Source organism: Nipponia nippon, unplaced genomic scaffold (genome assembly GCF_047370975.1).
Source record: "Nipponia nippon isolate SJK-2023a ecotype South Korea unplaced genomic scaffold, ASM4737097v1 scaffold_5, whole genome shotgun sequence".
Taxonomy (NCBI): domain Eukaryota; kingdom Metazoa; phylum Chordata; class Aves; order Pelecaniformes; family Threskiornithidae; genus Nipponia; species Nipponia nippon.
Window position 1 is genome coordinate 80,070,854 of NW_028262369.1, and position 17,049 is coordinate 80,087,902.

The 17,049-nt window shown below is 33.6% G+C and overlaps 1 protein-coding gene across 4 annotated transcripts in view; it reads left to right on the forward strand.

Moving 5' to 3' along the window:
* Window positions 1-17,049, forward strand: part of LOC104009969 (sodium channel protein type 2 subunit alpha-like) — a 79,091-nt gene that overhangs the window by 40,400 nt on the left and 21,642 nt on the right. For all 4 annotated transcript variants that reach the window (XM_087730450.1, XM_087730446.1, XM_087730449.1 and 1 more), the window contains exons 17-21: window positions 1,694-1,867; window positions 3,098-3,454; window positions 5,504-5,989; window positions 16,044-16,164; window positions 16,750-16,904. In XM_087730450.1, the coding sequence (XP_087586576.1) occupies window positions 1,694-1,867; window positions 3,098-3,454; window positions 5,504-5,989; window positions 16,044-16,164; window positions 16,750-16,904 (1,293 nt within the window). The remainder of the gene's footprint in view (window positions 1-1,693; window positions 1,868-3,097; window positions 3,455-5,503; window positions 5,990-16,043; window positions 16,165-16,749; window positions 16,905-17,049) is intronic.

A 17,049-nucleotide genomic window follows, 5' to 3' on the forward strand; every position in this document is an offset into this window, starting at 1 on the left:
TAATTGCTGGCATATTCTTATATTCATCACAGATTACAGAATATTGTATTTTAAAAGGTTGGTCTGTCATATTGTTAGAATTATTTCTCTCCAAACATTTATACTTACAAGGTCTTCTGCCTTTTCCCATCTCATATTTTTATTTTTTTTTACTCTAAACTAGCAGCAGTCATATTTTTAACTACCTTTGTAACAATCTAGTATCCTTAATAAGGACTATGTATGTGCAGTGAATACTTTCCCTGTGGTTTCAGTTAAATTCTCTGTTCCTCACTGTATTAATCTATTAACCTTAATTTTGTGATTTCCATTCAAAATATGTTAACTTACTCTTTGCTTGTGACATCACGGTCTGTTTGAGGATAAATTAAATATGACAAATATGACTCTGCCTTTTCTGTAGCATTTTAATGAGGACGTAAAAATAGTTCTAAAATGCAATGATTAATTTTCATAATACTAAAATTCATTCAGTATTCAAAAGTCTTAAGTAATTATAAGAAAACTTGAGTTTACTTCTGTTAAAATGTATTTTTGTGTATTTGGGGATGCAGTTATGCTCAAGAAAAAGTAGTTTGTGAATGAAATGGGTTTTAAAATGAAATATTTTAAAATTAAATTATTTTAATTGCTTTTTTTTTCAATTATTTCGACAAATATGACAATTTTGTCAAGAATAATCTTCTTTGTTGCGTTCTCCTTACCACACATAGCAATACCCGTTACATTCTTCTGATTATATGGTAACATCTCTCATATATCAATTTAATAGCTTAGTGTTTCTTGCTATATTTCTATTTTCTTAAAAGTATACACTTTTAAAAATGTTAATATTTACACTTTGACAATGGGAATGTTTCGACAGCATTATATCCACCTCCTAATCTTCTTAAATTAAAAGGTAATCATGAGTGTAGTTATATAGTGTTGTAAAAAGTCAGCTTTGCATCCATAAAACTTGCTGTAGGAAGACTGAGAGCAAGCTGGGTAAAGAACTATCACAAGGCAATGGCAGAGTACGTTTCTGTACTTTAGCAGACTTTTGGATCATCTAGGATATCCTTTGGGTGTTGTGCAGAATATTCATATGTTTTTAGTGGTCTTGCATTATGCTCCAAAACTTCTTTATTATGCTGCACAAACCACTGATGACTGCCCAATGCAAGAAACTCCAATTTCCCCTGTCTATTCCACCCATACTCTTAACTCTGACCTAAAAGACAGACCTTAGAGAGTCTGTCCTTAGACTCTGACCTTAGAGAGTTTCTTCTAACACTTTTGTTTAGACCGTGAGCAAGGAAAAAAATTGCTGTCAAGTCTTCTTTTGCTTTACTGGGACTATCCTCTAGAAACAGGACTGAAAATACCAGATCATATTGCATCATCTGCTGGATGGATAGTTCAGCACATATCAGTCATATATGAACCGGAGCTGAGCTGCTGACTGGTGAATAACTTTTTATAGGTTCATCAGTCCTCTCCCTTCCTATATCTGTCCTGATTTAGTAATTTGTTTTTAATTATCAGTTTTCAGTGTTTAGTGTTTAGATGCCACTTGGAGATAGCAATCAGCTGTTTTTTATAGTAACAGGTACAATTAACAGGTATGAGAACTCAAGCTGGATTAGAAAAACTTATTCAGGTATATAAATTTCTCATAACAATTCAACTAATTAATTACATTTTGTTTTAGGTATTCACTGGGATATTCACAGCAGAAATGGTACTAAAGATAATTGCCATGGACCCTTATTATTATTTCCAAGAAGGCTGGAATATTTTTGATGGTATTATCGTTAGCCTTAGTTTAATGGAGCTTGGTCTTGCAAATGTGGAAGGATTATCTGTTCTTCGGTCATTCAGATTGGTAAATACCTTGATAATTAGATATTTGCATGCGATTGTCTCACTTGAAAAAGATGGGCTGATGTCTGTAATAATTACCAGTATTGTAAAGATATATTATATACTTAAATGCCTCATACTATTTTTCATATATGTCTAATTTGCAAGCCATACATGATAAATACAAGTTTAAGGTGTTGTCAGTTTACATCCTTTAATATCTTTTGGTATCAAATTATCCTATTGATATCCTATCCTACTGATACCCTTTGCCAGCATAAGACTAACTGCTACCTTTTGAGAATTTTGTAAATCTTCGTTATACTGTTTTCATTAAGATTCATCAAAGCTGAATATTTGTAAAAACATACATATTGCCACCAGCATAAAGAATCATAACATTTTTAGTCTTTATATTGTGAACATTACTTTGTGTTACTCATAATTTTAATGGGCACCGAGAATAAACATTTAGTAACTCCATTACATATAACAGAGTCATAACAATCTGACTTTAGGATAACAGTTAAATTGAAATATTATTGAGCTTCTACTAGAAATGTCTTTTTTATAACAATTAGTATTGTACACAAACTAATTTATAGGTATGTTTACTAGAGGCACAAAATTCATGATTTAAAAGTCTGTATTACTAGTAGTTATCACATTACTAGAAAACCTAGATTATCTCCTAATATATAGAACAGGAGGTAGTGACTTAGTTTATTAGCACCAGTCGCAATGGTACCCAACTTCACATACCATAGTTTGGTTACTGAATGTTATATTTAAGTTAGTGTTTATAACTTGAATGGACATCACAATATCAGTATCAAATTGTTGCTTCAAAAATTGTCCTCTAAGGCTGGAAGTCGTAATGCGGTGCTGAGGGAAATGTGGAACCAAGACAGCAAAGAGGGTGTAGTGAAAGTGAATAAAAGAGTACAAGCTTCTAAAATGTCTTTACGAATTGTTCAGTAATTATCTGTAAGTGGATGTTTAAAAATATTAAAATCAAACGTGGTACAAACAAAAATTATGGGGGGTTTCCTATGTGCATCACTAAGATGAAATGCTGAACACTGCAGTTTAGGCAAATACCCCATGCTCCCTGCTTGCCATTAAAATAACAAGATGTTCCTACTGAAGAACAAATTAATCTATGGAAATTGATATGCTCTGCTAAGCAACTTGGACCTAGCTTCTATTTCTTAACTACCACTAGTGATTCCTCTCTGTTTTTGTTTTTCAGCTCCGAGTTTTTAAGTTAGCAAAATCTTGGCCAACTCTAAATATGCTGATTAAGATCATTGGCAACTCAGTGGGGGCTTTGGGAAATCTGACCCTGGTGCTGGCCATCATTGTGTTCATTTTCGCTGTGGTTGGGATGCAGCTGTTTGGGAAAAGCTACAAGGAATGTGTCTGCAAGATCTCCAGTGACTGCGTGCTTCCACGCTGGCACATGCATGATTTTTTCCACTCTTTCCTGATTGTATTCCGAGTGCTGTGTGGCGAATGGATAGAAACGATGTGGGACTGCATGGAGGTTGCAGGCCAAACCATGTGCCTTATTGTTTTCATGCTGGTCATGGTGATTGGAAACCTAGTGGTACGTGACGAACATTTTGGACGTTAACTCTAATGCAAAATGTACACAACTTACAGCTAGGCAATGAGAATGTTTGTCATAATTCTGTTCAGAATTAAAAAAATAAATCTGAATGTGCTAGATTTTGGGTAAAAACATATGATGATTCCCTTCTCCCCCTTTTCCCTCATTTCCATACACTGAAGTACTCTCACTATGTGTACAGGAATTTAGGAATACACCAAAATGCCAAATCAAGCACCCTATCATGGGAGTGCTGCAGGTAATTTAGAAGTGCTGTTTAAATCCAGATGTCTTCCTAACTACTCTTGAAATAATAAAGCTTATACTGCACCAGCTCCTAGGCAGCTGCTTCTTCGGAGAAAAAAAATCTGACAAACTTTCTTACACCCACTACAGCTAATTCCAGCACTAATACTTCTGACTTAATAAAAATAAAGTATAATGTAGCTATTCTTGTATAGAGTATCTTAAATTTAAGTACTGAACTTTTTGGCCTGTTTAGGTGTAAAAAGCAAAAACTAAATACAGAGTGACTGGACATCCATCCTAAAAATGTGTTTGAAAGCTTCTAACTCAAAATTATAAAAGAAACCTTTATAGAAAAATTTTAATTCAAGCTGACAAATTAAAATGCCAAAGGTTCAATTGATAAATATTGAATTGGAGAGAACTTCTTAGAAATCAATGTTATAATTGGAATGCACCATTTACACTTTTATTTTTAAATTTCTTTTACTGTTATCTTTGCAGTTCATTCTGATGTGCCTAAAAACTATATTACCTGTCAAAACTCTCTTCCTTTAGTGACATATTTTAACATGATTTAAATTTTATAAAATAGAATTCAGAATGTTTGTATCCTAGTCATTTACATGACCTTGCAATCTTGACACTGTATCAGCAGAAATGTGCAGAGCCCCAGAAAGTTATTTATGATCAGTAACCTGCTCTACTATTTTTTGAGCATAAGCTTCAGCATAGAAATACTGCTTGAGATTCATATTGTTTTCTTCCAAGTGCCTTTTTACCTTCAAGGTTCTTTTCTGGAATTGTGAAAGTCTGCAGAATTAAATCTCAGAGAGAGTACAAAAGAGAGACCTAACACATTTAACAATGGGGAAGTTTATTTATGCCATTTTGCCATATCATGACAACTTTTGATGCCTGGTAGTATATCAGACTGAAAGTATGAAATGATTAATTGCTTGTAAGCTTTAGTGAAATAGCTACAGCTTATAGGAGATTACATTAAAACAACAATAGTGATGTCTGAAGTCTGAAAAAATAAACCACAGTTCCCAGTCAATACTGGTGATAAGATTGTTACCTGCTGATGAAAGAAGTCCATTTTATTTTAAATTCCTACATAAGAGCAAACAAAATTTTCATTTTTTGCCAAGTGAAAAAGGAAAAATATCCAATTACAAATAATACAGTATTATTATAAATAATTGAGATTAAAGTGTAAAATTAATTTTTAAATATTCCTTTTATCCTTTTATGATAAGCTTCATAGAATTTAAGAGACAAGCCCAGAACTAACAGAATGTCACAGTCTCATGGTATAATCTTCCAAATAGTAGTTAGAAAGTATAAGTAGGTTATTATAGCATTAACTAATACAAGTTTCTAAAATATCTGCATCAGAGAAACCCATCTAATTTTATGAATCATGTTTATTTAATTCTACATAAATTCCAAGTGATCTTAAGAGACTTAGACAGAAGCCTTTCAAACCTCTGATGAATGTGTATAGCTAGAATTTTTGTAACCTTTTTTTTTATTTTAAAGTCTAAGCAACCATGCTGCTTCAAACAAAGATCAAAAGTTTAAATATTTAGGTATTAGCTTGTCTGTTTTCATCTTCTGACTGAATACTGATCAAAACAAGTAAGGACATCTTTCGTAATTTAAGGTGCTATATGGTTGTCTAAAATGAGTGAATGTTGTTTTTCAAAACAATGTTTGCTATTCAACAGTTTCCTGTAAAAGTACTCACTTCTTATATGTATGTATTTACATATTCTGTATTCTCTCATCTTTTAGGTATTAAACCTATTTCTGGCCTTGCTGCTGAGCTCATTTAGTTCAGACAACCTTGCTGCTACTGACGATGATAATGAAATGAACAATCTCCAGATTGCTGTGGCAAGGATTCAGAAGGGAATAGATTATGTTAAAAAAAAGATACAGGAGTTCATCCAAAAAGCCTTCATTAGAAAGCAGAAAGCTTTAGAGGAAATCAAAGCACTTGAAGAGCTAAACAACAAGAAAGACAGCTGCATTTCCAATCACACTGCTGTTGAAATAAGCAAAGATCTGAATTATCTTAAAGATGGGAATGGAACCACCAGTGGTGTAGGCACAGGCAGCAGTGTGGAAAAATACGTAATCGATGAAAACGATTACATGTCATTCATAAACAACCCAGGCCTCACTGTGACAGTACCAATTGCGGTTGGAGAATCAGATTTTGAAAATTTAAATACAGAAGAATTTAGCAGCGAATCTGATATGGAAGAAAGCAAACAGGTAGGATTTTTCGTATCTTAACAATTAAATTGTAGTCATGCATTTACGTATTTCTTAATTACATATTTAGAATTGTTTAAAAACTGTCTTACTGCATGTAAATATATTTTATATTTTATTATTTTATGTAATTATAATTCAAGAAAAAAATTACCCCATGTGATGGTATACTAGGGGGTCCTTAGAGTTTACATTTTTAATACTCTGTTTATTAACATTTGGAAGATGTATCATTTTAAATACGATTATTTCTTTCACAATTTTATGAGGTTGTAGGACTAGCGCACATTTCATAAAGCATTCTTTCTGTAGTACCTGTAACGCAATCAGGATTTATGGAATAAGAGTAGAAGGCTAAGGAACAATCAAAAGTATACAGCTTTGCATACCCAAACAAATATAAGTGGAGAAAAAATATTTTTTCCTATATTTAGGGTAGTTCTAAAAATGAACCCTGAGACATCATAAATCAGTGATATATTCTGGATTATTTAAAAAGTTTTGTAATATTCATACAGATTTTGGGTTCAGAGATTATGGCTGGCTGAATTGAAGTAATCCAGATACCAATCAATGTCATGGTAAAGCAGTACCTCAAGTTATCCTGGAGAGCAGAATATAGATGAAATATAGATGCATGTGGAAACAGTTTATTTGAAAGCCTTATGCTATTGTTATTGTGCAAAGAGACAGAAGTTGGTGTAAAAAACAGAAGCCATGTGCCTCAAAATATAAGTGGCTCAAATACCAGAAGTGATCATGAACAGCTGATAATGGTATTCAAGGAAAACTTTGTATGTTGGATTAATGATCAATGACAAGCTAATAAATGCATTAGCAGAATATAATTATATTCAATGCCATTAGAAATGTAGGAACTGTGAGGTTTAAGGGATCAGAAACCATGGATAAGTATGTTTTCAGTTAGATTAGAAACTATGATGTTGTGTGATAACTCATTAATACATAAGGGTTTGTTTACCATAAAGAAAGCTCTTCTATAAAGAAGCCCTGCATTCATGACTGTATCATAGCTGTATAGCTGCCATATTTGAAATAATGCTGTATTCCTCAGCAATACCAAACTATACCACATAGCTTTAATGGATAGCCATGATCCAGTTAATGTTTTTTTTTTGCTAAAGAACATAAAGGAACATAAAGAGTGTGTATTTATTTGCAACTGCAAAGGTTACTCTGCTAACAATTGTAAGATTAAGAACAAGATATTCTATCATCTGACTGAGTTGCTCAGTCATGAGATGTTTTCAATGCAGATGTATAAGATAGTATAGCAGTAGTGCTTATCCATGACAATTTAAGAATATAAGAGATACGGGAAGTGTAAAGTGATATAATTTATGAGATCAACTAGTATTAAAAAAAAGCTTTCAGAGTGACTCTGGGTCTGAGAGTTAACTATTTTTCATGTGAGCTGATCTAATAAAAGTTAATTGTCTTTTCCAATGAACCTTTAGCAAATTCTTCCAAGTCTTTTCATATATTCTGATGTTCTTGAAAATGACATTTTACTATAAGTTTTCTGCTTTCCTTGTGGTTAGTTTTGATAAATACAGCGATGAGTGCCTTCCTAGTAACTCCATCTTATGAAGTTATATGCCTAAAAGTTTCCTGAATATGTTACTTTTAAAAAAGTTTGTAATATGCATTAGGAAGCTGGGAGGCTTATAAGCTGTGCAGATGCTAAATGTGTGGTTATGTGGCATGTTAGCCCCAGCAGAGAGCTGGCTTGGGAAGTTCCCATCCACACCTGGCTCCTGATCCCCTGGCAGTCCTTACCACTTTCTCTGCTACAGTGCTTGTGGGTCTGTACTATAAGGCGTATCACTGGAGTGGTGTAAGTTAAATAACATCATCCCATAGGTATTATTTGTTTGTTTCTTCTTTAAGATAGATTGAATGGTTCAGTTTACAGTGTACTGCCATATATTCTATCAGAACAGCTGAGGACAAAACAAAATGCAATGCAAAGGCAGAAACTCCTCTGCTTTCCAAGTGAATACATGATGTAAGTACACCCCAAGAAAATGGAGTAAAAGGCCTTGTTGTGCTGAGAAATTCTGAATGATACCGATTTCAAGCTGACTTTCACAAGTCAATTGCTCTGTTCATTCCCACCTTTGCTTGGTTCAGGCATCATGCTTTTTTCTTCTAAGGCCATCCTGAAGTTTCAGGACCATAAAAAATCAAAAGGCATTTTGCCTTTTTTATGGCCTTTGGATGTATCCATATGTCTTCAGGAAGAGTAATCAAATCCAAAAGTCTGTATAAGCAATTTGAAAGTGAAAATTTCAGGTGACTGTGGGAAATCCGCCAGTAAATGAAGGATGGTGTTTATATTAAGAAATTGTGGAGAAATTTTCAATGGGGATAGGATAAGTCTAGGACTTCTGTGGAGCCTCAAGATTTCCATAGAATGTAATAATCACTACCATTGCGAAGCTGGCGCAATAGCACTTCCCTCAAGTTCTGCTCACGCACAACTGTTCAGCGTTTAACTATTTGACATGTATTCGTACAGTGCAAGTGTGCATATTGTGAACGGTATCTAATAAGACAGGAATTTCTTACCAGTGCCCTGAAAATTGTGAATTCTATATTAATTGCAGTTTCCATTCTGGATTCCTTATTCCATTCATTCTGGATGATTTTTAGGGAAAGGATAAAGTGCTTTCTTTTATTGTGCGTATAAAAATCCACCTGCTTTCGTAATCTATGAGCAGATGTTCTGACGTGTGACAGGAATTTGTGAAGATTCCCAATTGTCTCCTACCAAGTCAACAGTACTGTTGAATCTTTTGCTACCTTCTGATTGTCTTTTGAGGAAGATAGAGAGTATATTGGTGCAGTGTTTAAGTTGCCTCTCTAGAACAGTACACCATCATGTGCTTTATTTTGCCTCTCAAGGGATGCTACTGAGACAACACTCCTGCTAGGAGAAGGCCTGGTCTGCAAAAGGAGGGTAAGAGATGGGGCAGAAGTTTCCCTGCCTTACCTGGGCAGTACTTAGCACTTAAAATACCCCCAGGAGGTGTCCCCTTTAATAACGTTTTCTTTAACAACAGAGCTGTGGGAAGCTAGATGTGCACAGGAACTGTAAAATGAACCATTTTTTTCTGGTGTCTTACTCACTGTCACTGATGTTAAGAGCAGAATGATTATTTAAAGTCTGTCAGCAATAACAGGTCATGCTAGAAGTGGGGCAGGGGCTGTGTGCCCCTGAGGAATGTGCCAAGAGCAGGTAATTACTATAGAAATTGTAACTGTGGGTGAGTAAGGAACAAATTGTAATTTTTCCTATTTTTATTATCAGATATACTATGGTACAAAATTACTCTAGCCACCAAGTTTCTTTTGGAAGGCTGGTTCCTTTTTTTTTTTCCCCTTTCATAAAAACACTTTCTAATTAATTTGCGAGTTAATAACTTCCTAAATCTGCCAGAACCTATTCTGGAACCTGGTTGCAAGTTCCAGACCTAAACAAGATCTTTCTAATACATATCACTAGAAATTTGGGGAAGTCTCATTTTGGATGAAACAGAATAATAACATTCATTAGATTTTAAGGTTACCCACTGCTTTAGAGTAATAGTTTGCTGAAAGTATGTGAAAGAAGTGAGCATTTTTTGATACTTTGAAGAAGGATTTTTTTAATATCTACCATCAGAAAATAGAGGTGCAATACCCAATAAAATAACCATCAGAAATAACAGATTTCTGCTCTGAAAATAAGATACTCAAGATAATTAACTTTGAAGATAATAAGAAAATTAGAAGCAACTAAAGGGGATAATTCAGTGTTTTTTAAAGTTAGCATTATGGATGCTGTTTCTATTATAAAATATGCCTGCTAATCAGCGAAATGAATGGACTATGTTAATCTTACCAAATATAAGACTCCTAACTATTGTATTTCCGTACCACTTAACAACTGTTCATTATACCTGAATCACAACTTTATGAATAAAGTTTTGGACTTCAACACGGAAAAATAATTTCAAAGGTATTAATCAGTTATGGAAAGCTTATTTCACAGCTAAAGAAATACATATACCTACAGGCCTCTATCATTCAGAATTCCAAAAGCCTTTCTATCTACAGTATATGTACAGCAAGTACAAATGCAGATTGGAGCAGTAAGGCTGCTCAATAACTTCTGAAATTATCATCTAATCCACTGAATTTTCAAAAAAAGAAATAATTTCAGTTTTCTGATTGGCTTCACTCGTGCCTTTGTGACTGGGTGAAGTAAAAAGACAGGAACACAGTTATTGCATTCCCAAAAGTTAAGCATTGCCATTGGGTTGCAATACATTTCTTAGCCAAAACATACCCAGTAGTGATTTGATCAATTTGTTGAATGACTTTTTATCAGATTTCTTTTAAAATACCCAACAATCTAAATTCCCCTTTTCTAAAACTGACCAATTCTGGGACAGTATCTTCAAAAGTCACAGATTCTTTAAGTTATGGACTAGCTGTGGACAACTAATGAATGAAACCACATCTCTGGATACACTGATGGGCCACTGTCCAGACACTGATCCAATCCTCTTTTGAAACAGTTGGAGAGAGATTATAGAGTCAGAAGTATACAGCATACTAAATCTAAACTAGAAACTTACACAATATGATACTTCCTCACATTTAATTTGAACAGAAACTAAGGAAGTTTATTTTCATTGAGATCTATAAGTTCTACCACCATTATTAGAGGATGAAGGAGGAACGGGAAGACATACATCTTCAAAGTATTTTGCTTACTGTACGTGCATTTTTTGCAAATAAAACAGATAATCACATAGTTAAATGAAGACTAGAATATTAAATGAAAAAAACCCTTAAAATTTTCATTAATATGCATTAAGCACTATATAAATACTGGAATACTTTCCAAATCTGCTAACCATGTCTTTATTAATTTAATTAATTGTATTTTTATTTATGAATCACAATTTCAGAGTGTGGATTATTAGGTCTAGCTTCTGCATTTCTTATTTCTCTAAAATAAACTACCAAGTTCCGTAGAAAAGTTTGTTGAACACTTCAGGTTGTATGTATTTCCCTTTTTGCCAGTTGATCATAAAATATTTAATAACTATGTTTTAATTGTGCTAAAGCCATGTTTGAATTAGAGATTCCAAAAAGAGGAAAACTAGAGATCCTGTGTCTTGAACTTCACTACCTACCATTCTTACTTCTCACAGGGGTAAAACCAAGCTGGAGCAATCAAGAATGCAGCTCTGGTGCTTTTTAACCAGGTAGAGCAACGTGTCACCACTTTCACACAGGTTACCTAAGCAAGTTATACATATATATGTATATATATATATAATCACTTTTTAATGGATTTTGACTGGCCTGCATGCTATTCAGCTATGTACCTTCCCTATCCATTGCAAGACAGTAGAAACATGCACAGCTGCTCTCTGCTGAGTCATGGGACTCACATCACAGCATGGTCAGGCGGGATTGGCAACCCCGACATACATTTTTTAACTCTGCTAATGATTTTTCTGGATATTTTAATAGTCTTTAGCAATAACTGCATGCTCTACAGGTTTTGAAGTATGGATCGTAAAAGTACTGGAATGTTATACGTTAAAGAGGACAAAGAAAAAGGGAGCATGCATAGTTTTTAAAAAATAAAAACAACCCTTTTTGATTCAGCCCTTATAAATGTAAATATTTAATGAAATGTGTTAAGTGATTTATGTAACGAGTACTGCCACAACTTCAGCTCCTTCATGAATAACATTTAAACTATTGCAGTAGCTACTTGCATAAAAATTACACTGTTATACTTTTAAAACTACAATGCACTGTAATGCAAATCTTCAAGATGCTACAAACTACATACTATATTCATTTGGGCAGTGCATATCTTGAGATTTATAAACTGTAAGCAGAGCAAACAGTTTCATAACTGCTAAAATTATACTTAGCAAATAACTCCCCCTAAAAAACTCCTGAAGCAAAGCATTTTACAAATACTCTTTTTTTAAACTTTAAACTCCTTCATAAATAGTGGTATTTTGGAGTGTGTTTCGCGGTAGCAGTCTGTGACTGTGTTGGGGGACTTTACTTGGTGTAAATTAGAAAGACCATGGAGTAGTTGGCATCATTTTTGTAAAATTCCATGTGTATTTACCCTAGTGGCTTTTTTTCATTATAGGCAGGTATAATCTTCATTGATGCATAATTGGCAGAGCCTTCAGGAACAGGGACAGCAAATATTGCACAGTAGCCAAAGTAACATGAAACTAAGGAGGTCAAATTATCCCAGTAAAACCAGATGTCAAAATTTTCTTGGGATTGAGATTTCAGTCCTATAGCAGGATTCAGAGCTGTTTCCTTCAGGCAGAGTCTCACTGGCTTCAAAAAGATAACTAAATGGTTCATTTTATACCATTGATTATAGTGTAGTATGATCTGCCTATATGATATCATACTATAAATTGTCCAGGGATGACAACAGAAATTAATGTTGGTGTGTGTTCTGAAAATTCTCAGATTTTACTGATTAAATTTTAAACCAAGATATGCTTCAAACATCAAATAAAACTCTATGGAAAGAGATTTTTAAAGTGGTTTTCTTAATACTATATAAAAGTCAAATATCATAAGATCTGAGATTTAAAGTCACTTTAGAATCACTTTGGAATCATTGGTCCCCATTATTTTATATTTTGTCACTCGATTACAGTGCAGCTTTCAAGATTCAAAGGATAAAACCATATGGCTGAATTACCAAAGGCAATTTGTAATGGCTGAATCCCTTTATTTTATTGTCACTTGAATCATGAAGCCGTTTGTAAAGCTTAAAATTTTAGTAGCCTGCTCTTGCTCTTATTGAAATCTAGAAAAAAATCAAATGAGAGCAAGACCGGGTCTTAAGTGAATGCATTTTCTTGTAAATGGGCACATTAACATGCTGTTGGTCAAAGCTTGTTTTAATGACCTAAGCTGTTGAAACAAGATGCACTGCTCTGAAAGGACAGTATGAAGGCTGATTATACATATATTAACCAAGTATTTGGGTTGGTGATAAAGCATTTTTTTGTGTTATATCCTATACAATGATATTTATAATACTATTTTCAGAAAAATATAATCCCACTGAGGTAGTCTTATTTTTTTATTTTATTTTTGTGTGTGATTTCCACAGTATTGCTCAGGCTTCTGCTCTAGTCAAGCATGTTGTTTTGCTGATTCAGGCCTTGAGAATGCTGCATCATAAGCAATTGCTTTCAAATGTATCCTTGTAAAGGAAAATGTGTTATCACTGAAGATGCAAATAAGTATTTACAGGGCATGGCGTGTTCTAGAGGCTGATAATCACATTTATGAGGTGAAAAGAAGATTGTGTTAATCCATCATGTATCTTGAGTTTCCTATTAGTTTTACCACTAGAAAAAAAAGATCATTAAAGTCACCTTATTTGAAATGCAATGATTCTTTCCTAATTTACGGTCTTGAAGCGAAGAAGAGGAGTTTTATTGACTTAATGAGGTTTTTTTGTAATGCAATTGTTTGAGACTATTTGAAAAATAACGAACAGTATGCTTTACGTGAAAAATAATGAAGAGAATTATAGTAGGTTTTGTTTGTACTGATTACAAATTGCACTTCTGCCACTTGGTTTTTAGCAACTATGCTGACAGGACTATCTGCAACAGAGTTTACATGGGAAGATGCAGTTAAAAAATTGACTGCCTTTTAATTGGCACTCATATAGATTAATAATTGACGCTTACTATGAACCTTTATCTTGCTACTATTAAGTCAGTAATTGATTTAATGATGATGGATCAGGCCATGAATTAGTTTTAATTTTCCTAACTTGAATGTGATAGATTATTATTTTCACAATATTTGATTTTTATTTAATGAAGAAACTGCCTATAATTTCAGTGACAGGTTTCAGACTTCTTATTTCTTTATATTACAATGATATATAATAAGAGAGTTAATTCACAAATCTTATTTCCTTTTTAAAAGAGAGCCTTATATGTGGATAATAAGGTGGTGTGCTAATAATGCTTAATAGAGTGTACATTAATGTGCATTATGGTCTGTAAATGTAATACAGAAAGCAAAGTTTAAAATATTCTCACTATATGAGGTACATAGTATTTTATTTCAGACTTACTGGTCTACATGATCACTAATAAAAATATTCCATTTAGAGGCAATAGGGCTGTAACTATTTTACATATATAAATTTTGGGAATCATAGAGGAAGTGCAGTATGAAAAAGGAAATATGATATTTTAACATGTTTACTAAGCAAAAATTAACCATTGGAAACATCCAAATCTCAATGTATTTATCCAAATCCTTTCACATTTGCCAGCATGATTTTCCATGTATGACAGATCATGATATTTAAAAAGAGAAAGAATGTTTTTGAACTCATACCTGTATGCTTGTCAGAACTGTTTTCTATTATGTGACAAGTCCTTTATTTTTGGCCACAGTGCAGTAACAGCCATGAAACCTGAGGTCTGAGTGACCCTATATTGACCACATTTGCATGTGTGTGTGAAGGGCAGCTTCTTGAAACTTAACCCTGAAATTATTCATCACCCAACCTGATTTTTTTTTAAACTTCATTCATCTCATGCAAGAGTTGAATATGAGGAAAGAATTGCTTACCAAATTATATAAAGACATATGTGCCATTTACTTAATTTCTGGCAGAAAAAAGCCCTTAGCTCCCAATGCATTTTCCTGAAGGGACTGGGTTTTAACTGAAGAGTTAAATAACTAGTATTAATTTGCAGCAGCGTCTCTGAAGAAGCGAATACATGGAAATGCCTCCTTAAAAAGTTATTATTATTTATTGCAAAATCATTCAAATCATCTGAACAGTATTTTTTTTAATATTATAAAAATGTCACTGTCTTGAAAACTAAATGTGAAAAGTAATTGGTGCCTGTACAATTTAAAGTATTTAAGTTAGAGGTGCATTCTAGATCTCCCTCGAAACTCCTATGTATTACTGCTACATGGTATAAACAAGAAGTATTTCACTGCCATGGTTTTTTTAATGTTGCTTTCTGATTACAAGCCTTATTTCACAGTAAAAGACAATGTCTTTCGGATGAAAGCAATTAAAGATGCAAAGAGTATTGACAGCTGAAAACAAGTTACAAACTCTATGTCCAGTTATTGCATTAGTTGTGTGCATCTTTAGCAGGTTTGTCCTTTCAAAATATGCTTTCTTAAAAGGACAAAATTATGGGCAGTCTTGCATGACTGATAAACAGCTTGACCTGATCCAAATTTCAATGTACTTTGTAAAAAGTTACTTAATTTCAGTTGCTTTATATCACTCTCCAGTTCTTGCAGTTTTCAGACCTAGAAGTGCTTTTACCGTAGGAAGGACTAGAGTACTTCTCTGTACACAAAAGTAGTAGAATGATAGAAATATTTGGGATAGAAAGGATCTCAGGAGGTCTCTCAATATGCACAGGAGACTGGAATGCAAAGAAGATATTTCGGATCTGGTAACTTGTGCTTTCTGCAAAAATTAAATTGTGCAGAAATTTGCCATTACATGCCATTAAATTTACAACTTTTTAATCCAGATATGGTGTATGTTTGTGAAAACACCATCTGTAGTGGACATGAAGATATGTGTGGACCTTTCTGTTAGTTCATTTCGCTGGGAAAACTAAGACACATTTTCAGTGTAATCCAGTATAGTAAAGAAAATGAAATAACTTGAGAGTGCGGTACATGCAAGCTCTCCAGTTTTAATACTACTGAGAATACTTCAGAAGTCTTATACGTGGATCAGGTTAGTAGCCAAATTATATTTAATTGTTCCCTGTAAGAAGATAAACTGGGAAACAGAACAATACAATGTACATGTCATTACTATGTTTTTACTTATGGTGATGCATATTTATCAGTATAAATTTAGTGTTCTTCAAAAGTCAGAGACTGGCATGATTTGATTCAGTATCATCTTTTACAGAATATGTATCTAATGAGAAAAAATTGTTCTGTGGAACTTTACTTGCAGAAACTAAATGCAACCAGTTCATCAGAAGGCAGCACAGTTGATATTGCTCCTCCTGGAGAGGGCGAGCAAGCAGAAATTGAAAGTGAAGAAGCTCTTGAACCAGAAGCCTGTTTTACAGAAGGTTGTAGAATAACTGTTGACTTAAGAGATGTATTAGTAAAATGGCATTATTACTAGGCATATTTAAGTTCTTGAGACTTTCAAATCTGGTGGACCTTCATGACCTCAACAATCGAAAGAAAATACTCCCAGCCTAGAATGCTGGAAATCAGATGCCAAAAAAGGTTTCCCTAGGCTTTGAGTAACTTTATCTGCCTGGCCACTGCATACATCTTGTAACCAAGAAGCTGCATTAACTTTTCTATTCTTAAAATGCTTTTCAGTTATTTGAAAGAGCCCTTGAAATTTGGAACAAAGTAATTTTTGTGAGGCTCCGTCAACAAATGGAGCAGTTACATGCCAACAGTCAAAAACATCAAAGTTTTTTGGATTGAGTTTACTCGTGATTATGTCTACTATTGTCTGGTTTCTCTCCAAATTACTTATCTAAATTCAGATATTTAGCATCCTATAAAAGAGGATTCCTTTGTTTAATTTAAAAAATTATTATAAAATTTGTTAAAGCTTCTAACATGTTGATACCATGGTAAATATTGACTTTGAAATAATTTGCGTTTGGATCCTAATATCTCTTAATCTAATGCAGGGTGTGTGCAGAAATTTCCATGTTGTCAAGTAAGTATAGAGGATGGCAAAGGAAAAATTTGGTGGAATCTTAGAAAAACCTGCTACAGCATAGTTGAGCACAACTGGTTTGAGACTTTCATTGTCTTCATGATTCTCCTCAGCAGTGGAGCACTAGTAAGTACAAAAAAATTGCAGACGGTGAAATATTTAGAAATCTCCTTAGAAGCAACAGCAAAATTCAAATTTGCTTCAGAAAGCTTGTTTTGCTTGGAGCTGTATAAAACTACCTGCATTCCATCATTTCAGGATAGAATGAAAC